Source organism: Pelophylax lessonae (genome assembly GCF_965119305.1).
Source record: "Pelophylax lessonae genome assembly, chromosome: 8".
NCBI lineage: Eukaryota > Metazoa > Chordata > Amphibia > Anura > Ranidae > Pelophylax > Pelophylax lessonae.
This window is the reverse complement of record NC_138775.1, coordinates 97,046,909-97,070,136: the sequence shown is the minus strand read 5'-3', so window position 1 is coordinate 97,070,136 and position 23,228 is coordinate 97,046,909. Positions and strand designations below refer to the sequence as shown.

General features: G+C 43.6%; 1 protein-coding gene across 1 annotated transcript in view; it reads left to right on the top strand.

Annotated features, from left to right (window-relative positions):
* CBX7 (chromobox 7) overlaps window positions 1-23,228 on the top strand; it is a 45,591-nt gene that overhangs the window by 10,687 nt on the left and 11,676 nt on the right. The window contains exon 3 of the mRNA XM_082266180.1: window positions 20,720-20,785. Coding sequence (XP_082122306.1) covers window positions 20,720-20,785 — 66 coding nt within the window. The remainder of the gene's footprint in view (window positions 1-20,719; window positions 20,786-23,228) is intronic.

Below are 23,228 nucleotides of genomic sequence, written 5' to 3'. Positions count from 1 at the left end.
CTACTTCCTGGGCGGCTTCGCGGCACGTGGCTCCAGATGTGATTTGCAGAGCGGCTTCGTGGTCATCAGTCAATACTTTTATGACCCACTATTGTGTAGAGCCTGCTTCTCTGTCCTCAGTTAATTTTGGTTTGACTGTTTTGTCTGCAAATAGCATGAATTAAAATTTTCTTTGCTAAAGCATTCCCACCCGTGTGGAGTGAGCTAGTTATTTCCCACACGTAGGCTGCCATGGAGACAGACAGGAAAACGGAAAATTCCTATCATACTTACCGTAATTTTCCTTTCCTGATAGTCTCCATGGCAGCCGGAGTACCCACCCTCTCGTCTTGGATTCGGCTAAGATATGGAACACCTGCTGTACCTGAGAGCTGAAATTTATGGGAGGGGGGTCCTATACCCTTGGAGTGGAGGCGGGGTTAACCCACACGTAGGCTGCCATGGAGACTATCAGGAAAGGAAAATTACGGTAAGTATGATAGGAATTTTCCGTTTTTTCACTTTTTTTTATATGAAATTCCCCCCAAAAAAATGTAAAAATCAAAATTTTTTAACATTTTCGGCCAAATTGTTTTATGCTACATATGTTTGGTAAAAAAAAATCGCAAAAAGCGTATTTTGATTGGTTTGCGCAAAAGTTATCGTGTTTACTAACATAGGGAAAGATTTTTGTCATTTTTGTTGTAACGAGTAATGGCGGCGATCTGCGATTTTTTTTTTGCGGTACTGCGACATTGCGGCCGACAGATCGGACCCTTGACTGACATTTTTGACACTTTTGGGGGTACCAGTGACATTACTGCAGTAATCAGTGCTATATATATGCACTGTTACTGCAAAAATGACACTGGCAGGGAAGGGGTTAACTGTATTGGACAGGGAGGGGTTAAGTGTGTCCTAGGGGCGTGATTCTAACTGTAGTGGGCTATTGGTGTAAAAACAAAGATCAACGGTTCTACATAGTAGAACCGTCTGATCTCCATTTTTACACGGGAGAATGACAGACGGCTTGTTTACATAAGCCGCTCTGCCTTTCTCCCGCTGTACCGACGATCGGCGAGTGACCGGCGGACATCGGGTCCGCCGGTCACACGCCCGCACTCCTCCCTGAACGAGCCTCAGCGGGCGCACGCTTGCCCGCTATTGGCTCCAATCCCAGTGACAGGCGAGCGACGTAGGTCTACGTCACTCTGCCTGGCCGGGGCTGACTGCCGCAGTAAATATACTGTGCGCAGTCGGCAACCGGTTAAATAAATTCTATTGAACATTATCTAGGCCTAGGGAATAATATCTTAATTTACTAACTGCTAAAACCAATGGCCACTACTCTGTACTCATTCTCTTACATATTTTTGCTGCCTTTAAAACAGTTGACCACCCTCTTCTCCTCAAAAAACTTGGTCTCCAAGACTCTGCTCTTTCATGGTTCTCTTCCTACCTATATCAGCACACCTCCAGTATCACCAACAACTCAGTTTCCTCTTCTTCTCTTGCCTGGTAATCCTCATCTATTCTCCATCTATACCTCCTCCTTCAGGCAGTTGATAAGCTCCCACAGCTTTCAGTACCATGTCTATATTGATGAAATGCAAATCTATTGCTCTACTCCTCAGCTCACCCCTTTTATCTCCTCGCACATCACTAATGGCACTTTTCCACTGCAAGTACTTTCTCGGCTCCACTTGGCCCCACTTGGCTCGGTTTGGTTTTCCACTGCATGGTACCGCATGGTACAGTGTTGGAACGGTTTGGTACGGTTTGCTTTTCCACTAAAGTAGTAAGTGGGTGGGATAACAACGATTCTCTGACCAATCAGTGGCTAGTAGTGACAAAAAGTCAAGGCTGCATGCAAAGGATTATGGTATATGGTATCGGTACGGCCCTCTTGGAACCACAACCGAGGTGGTATTGTTTAAGCGAGCTGTACGGTTCGGTTCCATGTAGTGGAAAAGCGCCGCCGTACCGTACTGTACCGAACCGTTCCAACACTGTACCATGCGGTACCATGCAGTGGAAAAGCGCAAAAGCGAGCCGAACCGTTCGGTTCCATGCAGTGGAAAAGCGCCATAACTTACTCACTGACATGTCAACATGGATGTCACACCACTTCCTCAAAGTCTGTCAAAAACAAAGCTCATAATATTCCCCCACCAACCATGTACATTTCTCAAACTTCTTTATTATTAACAACAACACAGGCTGGAGTACTAGGTGTAATTCTCGATTCTGACGTCTCCTTTCCAAATCTTGACCTTAACCACTTTTGGACCGGGCCTTTTTCTGACACTTGTTATTTACAAGTTAAAATCATTTTTTTGCTAGAAAATTACTTAGAACCCCCAAACATTATATATTTTTTTAGCAGAGACCCTAGAGAATAAAATGGAGATGTAATATTTTTTTTCACACCGTATTTGCCCAGCCGTATTTGCCCAGCCGTAAAGTTAGCCCATTTTTTTTCTATAATGTGAAAGATAATTGTTACGCCGAGTAAATAGATACCCAACATGTCATGCTTCAAAATTGCGCACGCTCTTGGAAAGGCGACAAACATTGGTACTTAAAGCGGTATTATACACTGCTTTTTAACTTTATAAAGCCCTATAAAAAGGCTTACCCATAGGTAAAATTAATATCTCCTAAACCTGCACGGTTTAGGAGATATTCACCCTGCATGCAGCCGCTGACATCAGCGGCGCATGCGCTCTGAAGGTCCGGCGTATCTTGCGGGACCTTCAGAGGTCCTTGCTGGCTCCTCCCGTAAAGTGAACTCCCGCGCGCATGTGCGGGAGTGACACTCACAACGCCGGAGCCGCCGAACCCGGAAGAGATGCCGAAAGAACATGTCTGCTCCCTCAGCGGTGTCCAGACGATGGTGTTGGGGCTTCATTCTAAGGTAAGTATTTCATAATGTGCTAGTATGCGACACATACTAGCACATTATGCCATTGTCCTGCAGGGTTTTTTTTTTTTTTGAGGGGGGGGATACAACCGCTTTAAAAATCAACATTTTAAACATTTCGGACCTCTTTAATGTGAGATCTGGGGTCAAAAAGACCTCAGCTCTCACATCTACACTAAAAAAGAAAAAAAGAAATATTTTTTTTTTATCATGAACGGTGGGCGGTCTGTAAGTGGTTAACCTCTACAACATTTCCAAAATTGCACCACTGAACTTCTTTTTCAGCCCCTTGTCATCTCTTACCTTGACTACTGCAACATCCTCCTCATTGGCCTACCTTTAAACAGGCTATCCCCCCTTCAGTCAATCATGAATGCTGCTGCTAGATTTATTTACCTTACCAACTAGTCGGTGAGAACTGCCAATCGCACCACTGTCTTCAGATCGCCCAATGCATAAGTACTAAAAATAACACACAAAGCCATCCACATCCTTGCCCAAGCTAGATCACCAACTTAATCTCAAAATATCACCCAAACCACTCTTTCTGCTTCTTCCAAGACCTCTTACTGTCTAGCCCCCTCCTTCCCTCCAGAGACGCTCCCTTCCTCTAGAACTCTGTACACAAATCTTTCTTTCTATCTCCTGATTTGTCCATCTTTAAGCAATCTTTGAAAACTCAGCTCTCCAGGGAAGCCTATCTCGTCTCAACCCAAAAACTGTAATGTTCTTTCTTCATCAGCATATCCCTCACAATTAATACCTTTTTGTCACTTGTCCATACCTTTAGATTGTAAGCTTTCACGAGCAAGGCACACCTAATCCTCCTTCATTAAATTGTATTGTAACTGTACTGTCTCCTTTTAAATAAAACAGCCTAATGCTGTATAAGTCTTGTATAATAATAATGTGTGGCACAGCTTGGGTAGCACCATGTAAGAAGGGCGTTGGATTATCCCTTATAAAGGGATCAGAGGTGGGCAGCTAAATTGTGTCTTGCAACAAAAATAAGAACTGCTGGGCTTATTTAGTAAAATAGCTTCTATGCTACGGGCTACAGTAATTGTGTTTGTGGTATCCACAGTTAAAATGGAAATGCTTGGGAGAGGTTGACTTTGATGGACTTTTTTATTCTTGTCTTTTTTCCATGTGGTGTAAGAGGAGCACTAGTAAGATCAGTTTGGCCAGGAAACAGTTCTATGTGTGTCTATGAAACTGGGATATTCAAGGGCAATTATGTCACAGCTGTGATTGTTTTTGATGATGAAGGCTGCTACTTTCAAAGTCTTTTAAGTCTTTCAGACCTTGCAGAAACCAGAGCAAGTTGTTCTGCTGAAAACTAGTGTGTGACAGCAGCAGCATTAAAAATAAGTACTACTGTTTTTGGCATCTGATCAGATGGTCCATTTCCCCGAATAAAACTAAAAAAGCTTCAAGTGATATGAAAGTTTTCATTTTTAATAAAAATAACAAACAGGTTTATACTTACCTGCTCTGTGCACTAGTTTTGCACAGAACAACCCCGGTCCTCCTCCGGATCTCCTGGCTCTGCCTTCCTGCCAAGTGCCCCCATAGAAAGCCTCTTTCACTTGTGTGGGCTCACTTCTGAGATGCCCTGTTTGTGTCTGTTGACACAGACAACAGGTTTCGGCCCTGCCCTCTGCTCCCTCGTCATAGGATTTAATTGACAGGACAGTGAGGAGGGACAGAGCTGGGAGAGCCACAGCTCTTATGCACAATGCTGGATCGGGATCGGGCTAAGGTAAGTATAAGGGGAGTTAAAGGTGGATCCTCTGCAACAGAAGAGAGGCACTAAGGTAAAAAACCTTAAGGCTTTAGAACCACTTTCAGTTTGTATTTTAAAGTGAAATATTACCTAACTTTTTTGGTTATGGGTGGTTTGGAGCACAGTTTGATCCCTTGTATACTCCCTTAGGAATATGTTGCTTTTGACCCCAGCAAGACATTCTCCTCCAGTAAGTTAAAACAATGAGAGCCAGAGCCAATACAAATAAACAAATAATGAATTAACCAATTCTGATGTGAGCTAAACTTCGAATTCAAGATAGCTATTTAAAAAAGTGATGTGTTGAATTATATCTGTGGTAACTAGGGAATCCAATAGCTATGCTTGATGCTGAAGTACATCTGGTGCCAAATACAATGTTTTTTAATAATATAAACTGTCAGTAATAACATGTAGAATTGTAATTGGTGCCTACTAAAACAGAACTGAGTCACATCTGGCACTGATAATGATCTCTTTAGTCTAGTGGTAGCGGTAGAGGAGAAAGAACAAAATATTTAAGCAAGTCTTGTAGTATGACTTGTATTATAGTACAGGCGCATCTCCAAAAAATGTGAATATCATCAAAAAGTTAATTTAATTCAGTATTTCAATTCAAAAAGTAAAACTCATATACTATAGATTGATTACACACAGAGTGATATATTCCAATCATGTCTTTCTTTTAATTTTGATGATGAAAACCCAAAATTCAGTATCTCAGAAAAATAGAATATTACATAAGACCAAAAAAAAAAGTATTTTTAATACAGAAATGTTGGCTTACTGAAAAGTATGTCCATGTACACTATAGTATGCACTCAATACTTGTTTTGCATGAATTACTGCATCAATGTGGTATGGCATGGAGGTGATCAGCCTGTGGCACTGCTGAGGTGTTTTGATAGCAGCCTTTAGCTCATCTGCATTGTTGGGTTTGGTGTTTCTCATCTTGCTCTTGACAATACCCCACAGATTATCTATAGAGTTTAGGTCAGGCGACTTTGCTGGCCAATCAAGCACAGTGATACCATGATCATTAAACCAAGAGAGGGACTCCCCCATGGAACTTTGAAAGAGTAAAAAAGTAAAAAAAACGTTTTATGTACAAAACCATAAAAAGGTGATAAATATCACAGTATAATGAAGAACAATGAGTAGGTCATACAGCCAGGGGTGTAACTACAGGGGTTGCAGGGGTTGCAATCGCTACCGGGCCCCATGCTCCAGGGGGCCCGGTAGCAAACCAGTGGGTGAACTTCTAGGATCTCAAAGGTCACACTTGCGACCGGGCCCTGGCATTTCACCACTGTGGGGAGGCCCCAAGATTGCAGGAAGGGGGCCCACTGCAGAACTTGTGAAAGGATCCTGATGCGGGACCATAATACAAGGCCATGCAATGAGATTAAAGAGCCCCAGGATTAGTGGGAAGAGCCCCGGGCTTGAAGGGAAGGGCCCCGGCCAGGGGTCTGGGGGGCCCTTTATGGTTTCTTGCATCGGGGCCCTGAAGGTTCTAGTTACGCCTCTGCATACAGCATATAGTGCTAAATGGCATCCACTAGAGTCAGAACCCGAATGGATCTCAAATTGGAGAGACCTACAGGGTAGTAGGGTTCACAACAAATCCCAAGATGTTTCTGAATAAAATATTCCTTCTTCACTGGGGAGTAGGATGAAGACACTATTTTAATCTATAAATAACAATAGGTGTGTTAATATACATAATATTATAGTAACAGATTAAAATCCACAGGTATATTCATTAAAGCGTGAAAAACATATACTCACATTGTATAATATTGCTCAATGACAAAAGATGGCAAACACCTCAGTAGAACGTGCCACTTCGGCTTTGCATCAAAAACTTCCCAGGGCCATCCAAAAGATTGGGGCAGAAGGTAAATATGGGAAGTGAGTGGTAGCTGGGTGTTGAGCTGAAAGCCACACATGAGGGCTCACAAGGATCCAGGAGAAGCAAGGACCTTTTCATATTATAGTAAAGGAAATATTAGTATAAGGATCAGCAAAAAGTGTGTGTGTAATATAAAAGATATAATGGATGAGGACCAATGTCCTTCCTCATTTAGAAAAACTCCACAAAGAGACGTGGGGGAAGGAGGACAAAGGACTCATGACTAATAGGCCAATAAGGCTGTCAGAATTAATATAGTACACAAGTAGTAAATAGTGATGGTAAGTACTTACAGTAGATCAGTAGGGACAGTAGCATAGTTCACAGGTTGGTTGATCCGAATCCAACCTGTGATAGAGCCCTCTATAAGTATGTATTGGCAAATTGTTTAAATGTAAACTTTGGCCATGAAGTGTAGAGGAACAGGATACATCCAGTATCAAGCCGGGCTTAATAACATTGGCAGCTTATACTGCCACAAAGTGACAAGCCTCCATCATCCGTGGAAATCCGTCCACAGATTAGTCCACACTGACGTGATCCCCCGGTGTCCACGCATGTGCCAGGACCATAGACACGGAAGTAAAAAGGCTACAAAAACATCTGATGGAATGGGACCAGGTGCGCATGCGCAAACCGGAGAAGGTGGTTGGCTGGGCAGACCTTGCAGACCTAGAAAATAGGCCCAAAGCTTGCGAGCATGCCAAGGGCCTAGCCATGCTGGGGAGCACCCAAAATAAGCCACAGCGACACCCAGTGACCAAGGAGGAAGATGCAAGGGGGCACGCTGCAAAAAAATACAGATAATACATGCAATGACATTGTATATAGGTGACAGAGGGGTCACCAACAGTAATTGAGATCAATAAGTTACATAAATGTGACTAACCAGGAGAAGGAAAAGGGTCAATAAGAAGTAAAAAAGGGGGGAGGGGGGAGAGAGGGAATAAATAAGGGAAGGAAAAAGGAGGGGACACAAATAATAAAGGCCAAATTGTAGCTGTGTAAAGTATAGCAAAGGGAAAGAATGTAGACATAAATGATAGTATTGTCTACAGTAGAGTCCTTGGGCAAAACAAACCATTGTAGTCAGTGAATGGACAACAGATTTCAAAGATCCAGCTCAAACCCTCCAGAGGTAAATCCTTGGAGGAACGGCTTGAGGTTAAATGCTTCATTCAAGCCAGGGGTGAGGTGGCATTGAGGTCTGAAATCCAACGTAGCTCATGTTGGGGAGGGTCTTATTAAAGTCTCCCCCTCGGGAGCAAAGGTGGATTCAGTCCAATACTAAAAAGGATATTGATGGGAACTGACCCACATGGACAGATGCCACATGTCTACCAGGGGAAGTTTGGGGGTCACTTTTCCGCATGCTCAAATCGTGTTGGTACATACATATCCAGAATTTTTGAACAGTCTTTCCTACATAAAAACAGCCATATTTACAGCTTAACAGGTAAACAACTCCTGTAGTCTGGCAATTGGCAAAAAGTCTAGGGTGGAAAGGCCAGCCATCCAGTAGGCATACTATATCTCTTCTGTCAATGAACTGGCAATAGGAGCATGCACCACACAGAAATGTGCCGAATAATTTACATCTGTCTCCCCGTTGGTCTCCTCGGTACTCGCTCTGTGTCAATTGGTCACCCACTGAACAAACTGGTCTATAGGTGACCAATGGGATGGGGGGAACAAATGGCCCCATCGAGGGGTCCGATGTAAATAAATGCCAGTATCTATTAAGGATCCCTTTTAACACCCTATGTTTCGTGGAGTATTTAGTAATGATTCTCAGAGTAGTAGGTTGCTCATTTTTTTCTTAGAGAATAGAAGATCATGTCTCGAGTTGCAATTAGCCCTTTTAAATGCTTTTTTTCAAGAATTTGTGGCTGTAACCTCTGGCAAGTAGGCGATTCTGCAGCGAGTTAGCCTCCCTTAAGTAGGTCTCCTCTGTCGAGCAGTTTATTCTGATGCGTAAATACTGGCTGTAAGGGATAGATGCCACCAACGGTTTCAGATGGAAACTCATCGCATGCAGGATGTTTTTGCCTGCTGTCGGTTTGCGAAACAGTTCACAGAGAGTTATCGCTATTTTTGGAAATGGTCACATCCAAAAAAAGTCACACTAGACACATTGTGGAACATGGTAAATCTTAGACTGAATTTGTTGTGGTTTAGTGCTCCGAGGCATGCCTGAAGGAGATATTTAGTACCTTAACCGCTTCCATACAGAGCAGTTAGACACCCGTCCTGCCCAGACCAATTTTCAGCTTTCAGCACTCTCACACTTTGAATGACAATTGCTCAGTCATGCTACACTGTAACCAAACAAAATTTTTATCATTTTTTTCACACAAATAGAGCTTTCTTTTGGTGGTATTTGATCACAACTGGGGTTTTTTTTTTTTCGTGATATATGCAAAAAAAGAGCAAAAATTTTGAAAAAAAAACACTTTTTTTTAGTTTCAATTATAAAATTTTGCAAAAAATTTATTTTTCTTCATACATTTGAGCCAAAATGTATACTGCTACATGTCTCTGGTAAAATTAACCCAAATTAGTGTATATTATTTAGTCTGTGTGAAAGTTATTGAGTCTAGAAGCTATGGTACCAATTACTGAAAATTGATCACACCAGATGTACTGACGGCCTATCTCCTTTCTTGAGGCCCTGAAATGTCAGGACAGTACAAATACCGACCAAATGACCCCTTTTTGTAAAGTAGACAGTCCAAGGTATTTAGTAAGAGGCATGGTGGGTTTTTTGAAGTTGTAAATTTTTCCCACAATTCTTGGGAAAATGAAGAAAAAAATTTTTTTTCTTTTTTTTCCCACAAAGTTGTCAATTTATAAGCTATTTCTAACACATAGCATGTACACAGCAAAAATTACACCCAAAAATACATTCTGCTACTCCTTCCGAGAATGGCGATACCACATGTGTGAGACTTTTACACAGCCTGGCCACAAAAAGAGACTCCACGTCCAAGAAGCACATTCAGGCGTTCTAGGAGCATAAATACACATAAAGCTTTCTTACTACCTATCACACTTTTCAAGGCCCTAGAGCACCAATACAATGGAAAAGTCCACAAAATGACCCCATTTTGGAAAGCAAACACTCCAACGTATATTCTATGAGGCATTATGGGTCGTTTGAACATATCATTTTTTTCCACAGGTTTTTGGAAAATGTGGGAAAAAAATGAAAACTTTTTTTTTTTTACACAAAGTTGTCAATTTATAGGATATTCCTAACACATAGCATGTACACAGCAAAAATGACACCCCAAAATACATTCTGCCACTCCTCCTGAGTATGGCAATACCACATGTGTGAGACTTTTTCACAGCCTAGCCATATAGAGGGGCCTAACATCCAAGGAGCATCATCGTGCATCCTAGCCACTTGCCTAGGCCTATTTTTGACATTTGGTGTTTACAAGCTAAAATCAGTTGTTTTGCTAGAAAACTGCTTAGAACCCCCAAACATTATATATATTTTTTTTAGCAGAGACCCTAGAGAATAAAATGGAGATTATTGCAATATTTTTTATCACACCGTATTTGCGCAGCGGTCTTCCAAACGCAATTTTTTTGGAAAAAATTCACTTTTTTTAATTAAAAAATAAGAAACCAGTAAAGTTAGCCCAATTTTTTTCCATAATGTGAAAGATAATGTTACGCCGAGTAAATAGATACCCAACATGTCATGTTTCAAAATTGTGCACGCTCACGGAATGGCGACAAACTTTGGTACTTAAAAATCCCCATAGGCGACAATTTAAAAATTTCTACAGGTTGCCATCTTTGAGTTACAGAGGAGGTCTAGGGCTCAAATTATTCCCCTTGCTCTAACGATCTGCGGCGATACCTCACATGTGTGGTTTGAACACCGTTTACATATGCGTTCGCTTCTGCGCGCGAGCTCACGGGGACAGGGCGCTTTAATTTTTTTTTTTTTTTTTTTTACTATTTATTTTATTTATTATTTTTTATTTTTACACCGTTTAAAAAAAAAAAAATTGATCATTTTTATTTCTATTTAAAGAAATGTAAATATTCCTCGTAATAGAAATAGGCACGACAGGACCTCTTTTTTGTGAGATCTGGGGTCAAAAAGTCCTCAGATCTCACAAGTACACTAAAAGATAGAAAAAAAAATTATTATATAAAATGAAAAAAAAAAAAAGGACCTTTAAACCGGTTGCTAGGCAACAACATTTTCCGTAGCTTCGGTCCTCCAAGACCATAGAGTCAAGTGAGGGCAAGCTTGCCCTCACTCGACATCCTGTCTGTGAGGATCCGGGACCGGATCGTTTTCCCCGCTGCCGGCGGGTCCGGTAAGCGGGGAAAAGGACCGGAACGCGGCGGGAGGGGGGGGGGCGCCTCTTCCGCCATCCCGGAAGGGTGATCCCACGGCGAATCCGCCGCTGGGACCACCCTTATCGGAAAGCCAACCGTCCACCGTTTAAAAAAATACCAGGGTTATGGCAGCTATCTGCTGCCATAACACCGGTATTTAGGTTTAAACGGAGGACGTATATAAACCTTTTTGGACTTGGACATGGTGGCTGTATGAAGGGTGACAGGTACTCGGGTACTTTGTTGGGCAGGTGGCAGGTACTCGGGTACTCCGATAGGCAGGTGACAGGTACTCGGGTACTCTGATGGGCAGGTGACAGGCAGGTGATAGGTACTGATGAGTAGTACTGATACTGATAGGTGATACTGTACTGATGGGTACTGATGATCAGTACTGATACGTGATAGGTACTGATGAGTACTGATGAGTAGTGATGGGTACTGATGAGCAGGCGGCAAGTACTCGGGTACTTCAGGCGTCAGGTACTCTGATGAGCAGGTGGAAGGTACTCGGGTACTCTGATGGGTAGGTGACAGGTACTCAGGTACTCTGATGACGGGTACTCCGTTGACAGGTACTCAAAGTACCTGAGTACCTGTCATCAGAGTACCCGAGTACCTGTCATCAGAGTACCCGAGTACCTGTCATCAGAGTACCCGAGTACCCGTCATCAGAGTACCCGAGTACCTGTCATCAGAGTACCCGAGTACCCGTCATCAGAGTATCCGAGTACCCGTCATCAGAGTACCTGCGTACCCGTCATCAGAGTACCCGAGTACCTGTCATCAGAGTACCCGAGTACCTGTCATCAGAGTATCCGAGTACCCGTCATCAGAGTACCCGAGTACCCGTCATCAGAGTACCCGAGTACCCGTCATCAGAGTACCCGAGTACCTGTCATCAGAGTACCCGAGTACCTGTCATCAGAGTATCCGTCATCAGAGTACCCGAGTACCTGTCATCAGAGTACCCGAATACCTGTCACCAGCCCATCAGAGTACCCAAGTACCTGTCATCTGAGTGCCTGATGGCCTGATGGGCTGGTGACAGGTACTCGGGTACTTTGATGGGCTAGTGACAGGTGCTTTGATGGGCTAGTGACAGGTGCTTTGATGGGCTAGTGACAGGTGCTCTTTATTGGGGGGGGGGGGGGCAATCAGTGTGTTTAGGGTGCACTGTAATTGGTAACTAGCTGTTACCACAATCTCCTCCTCACACAGGATCAGTGTGTGAGGAGGAGAACACGGTGACAGCTAGTTACCGTGTTCTCTGTTGACATTTGTGACCGGCTGTGATTGGACACAGCTGGTCACGTGGTAAAGAGCCAATTTCATTGGCTCTTTACCTAGATCGGGGATCGACTCTGTCCGAGGGACGAGCCTCGTCCCCGATCGCTGCTCTGCGCGCCCCCGGGGGCGCGCATTGCAGAGAGAACGAGCGGCTCGTGCTGGAGCCGCTCATGTGATCGGCTGTGATTGACACAGCCGATCACGTGGTAAACAGCCAATTTCTATTGGCTGTTTACCTTGATCAGGGATGGGCTATGTCCGAGGGACGAGCCTCATCCCTGATCGCACCGCTGCGCGCCGCCGGGGGCGCGCACTGGCTGCTAGAACGGGCCTACGTCATATGACGGCGGCCCGGATCTAGACAACCACTTTGCCGACGTCATTTTACATGACTCGGTATGGAAGTGGTTAAGAATGACATGACGTCTACGTCTACCTCACGTTTCAGGAGAAACAAGCACTACAACAATTAGTCCACAACTATTCAATTACTATTCAATTACCATCAAATCCTCAGATAAGTGGGGCAACATTGTACACATGGACAATGATCAATATGAACAAGTGTGCGTCCAAATACTCAACAAAACAGATTTGTATCGGCCAATCGATAGGTCAGCGGTTGAGCTCTTTCACCGCAGATTCTATCGATTGGTTGACGGGGCATATTACAACAATACTATTTCTAAACAAATGTGGGAATTTGTTAGAACCACCTTCCCTAGGACAGCCACTTTTTACGCATTACCAAAAATACATAAAAATACCACACATCCCCCAGGGAGACCTGTTATTTCAGGTAAAGGGGCAATATCAGAAAATCTCAGTAAATTTGTGGATGAACATTTGCGATCTTTTGTTACGGGCTTACCCTCTTATATTCAGGATACCATCCACTTATTACAAATGCTTGAGGGGGTCCACATCTCTGGTGGCACCATTCTTGCCACCATAGAGGTGGAGACCCTCTATAGCTCTATACCCAATGATAAGTGACTGTCAGTTATAAGCAGAATATTATCACAAACCAGCCACCATGAGTACTCATTTAATGAGTTCATCATGTCACTCGAGTATTTTCTTCCACACAATATATTCACCTTTGGTGGTTCCCATTTCCTCCAGGTGCAGGGTGTCGCTGTGGGGACTTGTGCCCCGGCCTATGCCAACTTGTACCTGGGGGAGTGGGAACGACTACTGTTTATTGATGATGACTTTTCTATGTATGCGCGAGCCACATTCTTATGTGGTATTGCTACATAGACAACATTTTTACCCTATGGGACTGTCCCGAGAATCTCCTTAAGGCATGTCTCGGAGCACTAAACCACAACAACTTTAATCTAAGATTTACCATGTCCTACAATGTGTCTAGTGTGACTTTTTTGGATGTGACCATTTCCAAAAATAATGATAACTCTCTTGCATGTGAACTGCGTGCCCCTTTGCATCTTCCTCCTTGGTTACTGGGTGTCGCTGTGGCCTATTTAAGGCGCTCCCCGGCACGGCTAGGCCCTTGGCGTGCTCGCACGCTTTGGGCCTATTTTCTAGGTCTGTGAGATCCACTCAGCCAATTGACTTCTCCATGCGCACCTCGTTCCATTCCATTGGATGTTTTTCAGCCTTTTTACTTCCATGTTGGCGGTCCTATAACGTCCGACTCGGCCCCAGCACTGGGGGATCCTGTCAGCACGGACTAATCTGTGGATGGATGTCCACGGATGGTGGAGGCTTGCCACTGTGCGGCCGTATAGGCTGCCAAAATTATTATGCCCGGCTTCCTGATACTGGATGTATCCTGTTCCTCTACACTTTCTGGCCATAGTTTACATTTACCAATTTGCCATTACATACTTATAGAGAGCTCTATCACAGGTTGTATTGGGATCAAGCCACCTATGAACTATGCTACTGTCCCTCTTGTGTAACTACTGATCTACTGTAGGTACTTATCATTACTATTTACTACTTGGGTACTATATTCATGCTGACAGCCTTATTGGCCTATCAGACATGAGTCCTTTGTCCTTCCCCCACATCTCTGTGTGGGGTTTTTCTAAATGGGGAAGGACATTGGTCCTCATTTATTATATATTTTATATTACACACACACTTTTTGCAGATCCTGATACAAGTATTTCCTTTACTATAATAGGAAAGGTCCTTGCTTCTCCTAGATCCTTGTGAGCCTTCATGTGTGGCTTTCAGAGGAACACTCGGCTACCACTCACTTCCCATATTTACCTTTGGCCCCAATCTTTGGATGGCCCTGGGAAGTTTTTGATGTGAAGGGGCACGTGCTACCCAGGTGCCATTGTGTCTTGTGTCTTGTGTCATTGAGCAATATCATACAATGTGAGTATATGTTTTTCATGATTTATTGAATATACCTGTGGATTTTAATCTGTTACTATAATATTATGTATATTAACACACCTATTGTTATTTATAGATTAAAATAGTGTCTTTATCCTACTCCCCAGTGAAGAAGGAATGTTTTATTCTGAAACATGTTGGGATTTGTTGTGAACCATACTACCCTGTAGGTCTCTCCAATTTGAGATCCAGTCTGGTTCTGACTCTAGTGGATGTCATTTAGCACTATATACTGTATGACCTACTCATTGTTCTTAATTATACTGTGATGTTTATCACCTTTCTACGGTTTCGTACCTAATGAACTTTTTTGACTTTTATACTCTGTTTGCTGCTTTCAAAGTCCCATAGGGGAGTCCCTCTCTTTGTTTCTACATTTCTAGAGATGTGGCAGTGAGTCTTTGACTCTTTTTTTACACTGAACTTGGATCTTTTTTATGGTTTCTAATGATCAGTAAACCAGGTATTGGTACTTTTGGCAGTGTGGGCAGGTGCAAAGTCCTGTTGGAAAATGAAATCAGCATCTCCATGAAGATGGTCAGCAGAGGGAAGCATGAAGTGCTCTAGAATTTCCTGCTAGAGGACTGCACTGACTTTGGACTTGATAAAACACAGTGGACCAACACCAGCAGATGACATGGCTCCCCAAATCATCACTGACTGTGGAAACTTTACACTGGATCTCATGCAACTTGTATTATATGCCTCTCCACTCTTCCTCCAGACTCTGGGACCTTGATTTCCAAATTAAATGCAAAATTTACTTTCATCCCAAAAGAGGACTTTGGCCCACTGAGCAGCAGTCCAGTCCTTTTTCTCCTTAGCCCAGGTAGTTACATCAGGTAGTTAGTCAGGTTGAAAAAAGACACAAGTCCATCTGGCTCAACCAATATTGGTTAGACGCTTCTGTCCTAAATTCTTGAATGGCCTATGCTTCACAATCCTCTCAAAGCTGCGGTTATTCCTGTTGCTTGTGCACATTTTTCTACCACACTTTTTCCTTCCACTCAACTTTCCATGAATATGCTTGGATACAGCACTCTGTGAACAGCCAGCTTCTTTAGCAATGACCTTTTGTGACTAAAGCCCCGTACACATGTAGCGATTGTCGGCCGTAAATATTCGGCCGCCGAACGATCGACCGATTGTCGGCTTGTTAGTATGATGCTTCCGACAACCGACAGCGACTTTTCGGCCGAACAGAATCGAGTGTGCAGGCATTAAAATTTTTGTTGGCCGACACCAGAACGGCCGATTGTTCGCCAGTCAGTACAGAATTCGGCCGACAAACAGCCGATTAGCAAGACTGGGCATGCTCAGAAAAGAAAAAACACACGGAAATTTAACCATCACATGACATCACTTCTGCAGTCGGCTGTTGTTGGCTGACAAAATTCATGTGCAGTCTTTTGCAGTTTTCAGCCGACAGGACAGCACCGGACAAAAGACGGCCGATCGTTCGGCCGACATTCGGTACGTGTGTAGTGGGGTGTCAATGACTGTCTTCTGGACAACTGTGAAGTCAGCAGTCTTTCTCATGATTGTGTGACCTACTGATCCAAACTGAGAGACCATTTAAAGGCTCAGGAAACCTTTACAAGTGTTTTGAGTCAATTATCTGATTATACTGTGACACCATGAGTCTACAATATTGAACTTTTTTACAATATTCTACTTTTTTGAGTTTTCACTAGCTGTAAGCCATAATAATCAAAATTAAAAGAAAGAAATGCTTGAAATATATCACTTCGTGTGTAATGAATCTATATAATATATGATTTTCACTTACTGAAATAAATCAACTTTTTGATGATTTTCATATTTTTTGAGATGCACCTATATGTTTCCTGGATTTCTGCTTTTCCTCTATTTATAGCAAGAAGGTATAATCAACTCATTAGAGTATAATTGCTTTGCTTTTTCCTCTACATTTCCACATATCTATGCCTATGAGGAGGACTGTACTCTGTAGGACCACTGGAGGCCACCATGAGTACAACTCCTTTATAGGAATGAAGAGCTCCATGGCTCAAACACGCAGGGTTAGGGGGACCTGGCAAGGATGCTTTTTGAAGCCAGACTGTGAGGCTTTGGGCAAGGTCACACAGTCAGGGCCACTGATGAGGCAGCACAATCAGCATTCCTGTACTGCCATGGCTGCAAAGCACAGCACTGCACCTTTGGCATTTTAGCGAAAATATAATTTGATATATATATATATATATATATATATATATATATATATATATATATATATATATACACAGTATATATATATATATATACACAGTATATATATATATATACATATATATATATATTGTGACAGGGGGAGACTCTGTCATTTAAAGTGGTCATTTAAAGGACACAGAGTGTGCACATTGGCTCTGTGCAAGACTACAGCGCATAGATGTGCAGTGGAGAAGACTGCTGTTTCAGCTTTCTCCAGGTTTTGGTTTACCTGAAAGGGGCTCTGTAGTTTGGAGATTTCAAAGTGTCTTGGGAGGGACGGAATCTCCAACTCTGTGTCCATGTTTTGTTGATGACCAGCAGGGTGTGTGCTCAGAGTCAGGTGCACACAGCCCTTATAATGAAGGTCTAGGAAGACATCAGGGCTCCCAGTTGGAGACTGCTTCATTTATTATTATTATATATATATATATATTTTTTTTTTTTCTACAGAGATGTCTGGTACAAATTATGTAAGATTTGTTTCATCTCTGTGTATCCCCTGAGGCCATTTACTTCATTGAGTTAATGTAAGGTTTTACAACCACTTTAACCACTTGCCGTCTGCTCATGTTGAGCCTACTGCGGCAAAGTGGTTCGTTATCGTCTGGTGACGTAGACCTACGTCGCCAGACACTCCCCTTTCTCAGCGGCGCGCGCGCGCCGCCGGAGGCTCGCTCCCGCTGTATTCAGTCACAGCGGGAGTCAGGCCAGGGGAGGAGCAGCGGCGATCGCCGCCGCTCTTCCCCGATTGTCGGGGAATCGAGTGTGGAGATCCGCCCGCCTGTGTAAACACAAGCGGGCGGATCTCCTAAGTGACAGGCAGGGTCAGATTGCAGGGTTCAGCATAGTTGAACCCTCGATCTGTCCTTGTGTCACACAGTCACCTCCCCCCACACATGTTAGTAAGCACCAGGCATACATTAACCCCTCCCTCTCCAATAAAATTAACCCCTTCCCTGCCAGTGTCATTTTTACAGTAACAGTGCATATATATATAGCACTGATTACTGCAGTAATGTCACTGGTACCCCCAAAAGTGTAAAAATGTCAGTCAAGGGTCCGATCTGTCCGCCGCAATGTCGCAGTCCCGCAAAAAAAATCGCAGATCGCCGCCATTACGCGTTAAAAAAAAACACCAAAAATGACAGAAGTCTTTCCCTTTGTTAGTAAACGCAATAACTTTTGCGCAAACCAATCAAAATACGCTTATTGTGATTTTTTTACCAAACATAGGTAGCAGAAAACAAATTGGCCAAAAATTTAAAAAAAATTTGATTTTTACATTTTTTTGGGGGGTAATTTCATATAAAAAAATGTGAAAAATATTGTTATTTTTTCAAAATAAACGCTCTTTTTTTGTTTATAGCGCAAAAAGTAAAAATCGCACAGGTGATCAAATACCACCAAAATAAAGCTCTGTTTGTGGGAAAAAAAGGACGTAAATTTTGTTTGGGTATGGCGTCGCATGACCGCGCAATTGTCAGTTAAAGTCGCACAGTGCCGAATCGCAAAAAGTGGCCCAGACGTAAGACAGCAAAATCCTCTAGTGGTAAAGTGGTTAAAGCCTAAGTTTAGGTATGACAATTTTTACATAGTCCAGGTTGGACCAACGTAAGTATCTATGTGATATATTTGTGGACCCCTATGGAAGCTGGAAATACCTGTAGTAGGCACCACTACTACAGTGAACTCCACTAGCTTATGGGTCTTATGCTTTGTGAACACAGGAAATTATTCGCTTGGCACAGGCAGTATTCAGGAAACACTTTTCATTTTCTCAATTTTCAGTGCAAAGCATTCTCTGATTGGACGAGGTAAAGAATCAGGGTGCTGATGTCACAATCTGAACAAAATATGTGTAGAGCTGCAGAGTAGCAGGAACAGAAACGGCTACCCCACGTCTGCCCATATTCTACTGCTCTTGCAGAGCTGCAGGGGTGTGCCATGCTTTACTGTTCATCAGTAGCATAGCACAGGGCTTGACAAATTTGCTTAAAATCTAGGAGCCAGCTAAAAGAGTTAGGAGCCAGTTTTTTTTTTTTGCGCATGCCGAATGGCGGGCTTCTGTCAGACCGACTGCCATACACACGGGCCCAATGGCGACCAGTTTTAATTGAACTGGCTGCTGTTACTTCTTCTGAGAGATATTAAAGAAACACTCCAACCACCATGACCACTTGATTTGTGGTCATGGTGGTAGGAGTCAGAAACACTGCACATGCTGGGATATTTACAATTATGTGCTGGGGGCTAGTTGCACCCCTAGCACATGTGATTTACTGCTGGCGGGTATTGCTGGCGGTTACTGCTGGCTGGTACTGCTGGTGGGTACTGCTGGTGGGTACTGCTGGCTGGTACTGATGGCGGGTACTGCTGGCTGGTACTGCTGGTTGGTACTGCTGGCTGGTACTGCTTTGGGTACTCCTGGCTGGTACTGCTGGCGGGTACTGCTCTGGCTACTGCTGGCTGGTACTGCTGTGGGACCTGCTTGCTGGTACTGCTGTGGGTACTGCTGGCTGGTACTGCTGTGGGTACTACTGGTGAGTACTGCTGTGGGTACTGCTTGCTGGTACTGCTTGTGAGTACTGCTGTGGGTACTGCTGGCAGGAAATACTGGCAGAGATCACTGAGCGGCGCTGGAGGAAGCATACAGAGCCAATGCTTCCTGTATCTCTCCTGTCACAGGCGGAGTGCATATGATATACCTTTGCCTGTGACAGGACGAAGCCAGGAACTACACAGGAAGCATTGGCTCCGTTCTGTCACAACTGACAGACACCGTTCTTTTGCCTGACATCCCAAGTCTCCTGCAAGGTGCGGGAGTCTTTTGCATGTGAGCACGGCACTTACGGGTGTCAGGGAGCCGCAGCCTGCATGTGGGAGACTCCTGCACCTCTCAGGAGACTTGGGATTTCTGGCGACAAGACCCCTCATGCAGTGTAATCCAGGCACCAGGCTGCTAATTCTAGTCAATGAGAAGAGGAAAGCCGCTCAGGTGTGTATTCCAAACCTGGTGCAGGTCAGATCCGTCATCCGAGAACTGAAGAAATCCAAAATTTGAGACCGCACTCAAGGTATATGATGAAATCAAAAAGGTTTCTTTATTCCTCATGTATAAAGTAGACAGACAGTGTGCAAATAGATGTGCCTGGTTGACGCGTTTCACAACGCTAAAGGTCGCTTACTCATAACCACCGTCAACCAGGCACGTCTGTTTGCACACTGTCTGTCTACTTTATACATGAGGAATAAAGAAACCTTTTTGATTTCATCATATACCTTGAGTGCGGTCTCAAATTTTGGATTTCTTCTGCTAATTCTAGTCACCAATGCGACCTGATGCCTGGGGTTTATCAACCCCAGGCATAGCGTAAGTGGGGCTACAGGGGCAGTTTCCCTGGTTGTAAAATTCTTAGGAACACAAAATGAGTGAGAATTTGTGGTGAGAAGAGGCAGGAGATTGGTCGGTGCATGCTCCCTTCTCTCTCTCCATTATGTCTCCTCTCCTTCTCTCTCTCTCCACTGTCTCTCACCTTTCTCACTGTGTGGGAAGGTCCAGCTGAGTGGTTCTAGGTCAGGTCGGCAAAATTGAGGAGAACAAGAAGCATGCTGCCTCTAAGTGTGTGGAAGTGAGCCACTCAGTGCAGTTGAAGATGGCCCCCGGGTGCTAGCAACACATGCTATGTCACTACTGTTTATACATAAACAAGGGCTTTCTCTCACCAAATTGAGTAGTTCTCTACATAGAACATAATTGTTTGCATTGTATTACTGCAGGAACAAGATAAATGTATGATTTTAAAGAAAGGTCTGCTCTAAAAATACAGAGGATTAATTATGTATATTTGTATTCTAGATACAGTACTTGGGAACCAGAAGAACATATCTTGGATCCACGACTTGTACTGGCTTATGAAGAAAAGTAAGAAGTTCCTCACACTTTAGTATAGAGTTTCTATGTCTCATGTCTCTAGTAGCATTAACAAATTGTTACAGTGCAGGACACATGACCTGTATTCAAGGACCATTAATTGCATGCAGACTACCTTCATGTGACTGGACACTGAAAACTTGCTAGGGTCACCCCTATTATGCACTCATATACCCCTGCCCACTACCTGAGGCTGCAGTTGTTTGCTAGTGTGCTTAGGTGATGGACCTATGGATGAATTAGAGCAGAGTCTGTGAGCCAGGCCTTCTCTCCAACATCAGTGCCTGACCCCACAAATGCGCTTCTGGGAGAATGGTCAAACATTCCCATAGACACACTCCTAAACCTTGTGGACAGCCTTCCCAGAGGAGTTAAAGCTGTTCTAGCTGCAAAGGGTGGGCAAACTTAATATTAAACTCTATGGACTAAGACTGGGAGGGCATTAAAGTTCATGTGCGTGTAAAGGCAGACGTCCCTATACTTTTGGTAATATAATGTATGTGGTTTGCGCACTGAATTTTGCACCTTGGCACAGTGTAGTTAGCTGCAGTGTGCTTTACAGCTACAGAGCCATGGTCCATTTCTATGGTTCTCAGACTCTGAAGACCCCTTTGGGGTATGTCTACTGTGATGGGCAAAGCCTGGGCCTCTAGTAAGCTCCAATGAGTATCGTTCATATCTGTGCGACTTCAGGTTGCAACGACTTCAAAGTAGTCCCTGCACTACTTTGGTCCGACCTTGATGCCTTTTGAAAGACATAGGCATTGCTTCAAGTCCAGTCAAAATTGCGGCAAAAAATTATAGCAAAATCGTGCGACTTTTAGGTTAACCACTCCCATACTGGGCAATTTCTGGCACTCTGTTCCTACATGTAAAATCATATTTTTTTTGCTAGAAAATTACTCGGAACCCCCAAACATTACATTTTTTTTTTTTTTTAGCAGAGACCCTAGGGAATAAAATGGCTGTCATTGCAACTTTTTATGTCACACGGTATTTGTGCAGAAATTTTTCAAACGCGTTTTTAAAAAAAAAAAAAAACTTTTCTGAATTAAAATAAAACACTAAAGTTAGCCCAATTTTTTTTGTATAATGTGAAAGATGATGTTACGCCGAGTAAATAGATACCTAACATGTCACGCTTTAAAATTGTGCACACTCGTGGAATGACGCTAAAGTTCGGTACTTAAAAATCTCTATAGGCGACGCTTTAAACATTTTTACAGGTTACCTGTTTAGAGTTACAGTGGAGGTCGAGCCGGAGAAGGAATTGGCCACCAGGAGAGTATACCCTAGAGACTGCGAAGACCAGATGGTCCCTGGCAGTCTCTATGAGTCTTGGAGTCCCGGGTGCGACGTAATGACGTCACGCCTGGCCTGACAGTTTTCAATACTGCACTGATCTCGGCATTCAGCTGAGATCATTTTTTTTTTTAAATTTAAGGCTTTCTAGCCTGTAGGAGAGATCTGAGGTCTTATTGACCCCAGATCTCCCCATAAAGAGATAGGAAATCATGAAGTGCGACTTGCCATGCAACTCTGCAGTAAAATATGTCCTACCTTTGTCATCAGCAACTAAAAAAAAACATCACTGCTATCACTAAAGTAAACCCCATTGTTGGTGTCCGTTCCCCTCCTCTCCCTTCCTAGAAGGTACGTCAGTCAGAATTCTATTCCTGAGCTGACTACATTGATGGGGGCTAAGAGGCTGTAGCACTATAGTGACTGCATGCAGAAGGTGGAACTTTATCATTGCAACAATGCCACAAAGCTCTACCCCATGCAGATATCTCAGCACTACAGACCCCCAGCCATTTTTATGCAGCCACTCCCCCCCCCCCCCCCCCTTTACATTAGGCATCTGCATTAGAACACATAGAAACAGACCTCCTGATCTTAAGTGCAGACTCTTGGCATTCTCTGCTACACATGGTGGGGGTGGGGGGGGCGTGGCTAAGCCGAGACTGAGGAGGCAGTTTTCCTCTTTCTTCAGTGCATACAGCTACCAGGAGCAATGAGAAGTGCTCATTGGATCCCCAGCGAGAGTCAATGAAAACCCAGGGCTGCTCCACAGGCTCCAGCATCACTTGCCCTTTTATGCTGCCGACGATGGGACCAGGGATCATAAGAACCCCCCCCCCCCCGTCCCCCCGTCCCCCCGTCCCCCCGTCCAGTCTGAATAATGTGTCTGGGTTTCAGGTGCACTGAAACTCCATACACATGATTGAAAACCTGGACTGTCTGGGTAAATACCGGAGAGCTGGCAACCCTAATACAGTTATACAGTACTGTTATGCAATAACAGTGTATGAAGACCATTCTTAACACCATCCGTTTTAAATATGCGATTATGAAGGGTCTTAAGGCTATCTAGTATGGTGTTTATTCTGATCTCTGATCATTTTCATCTTCCATGAAAATTTCGTCTAGCTAA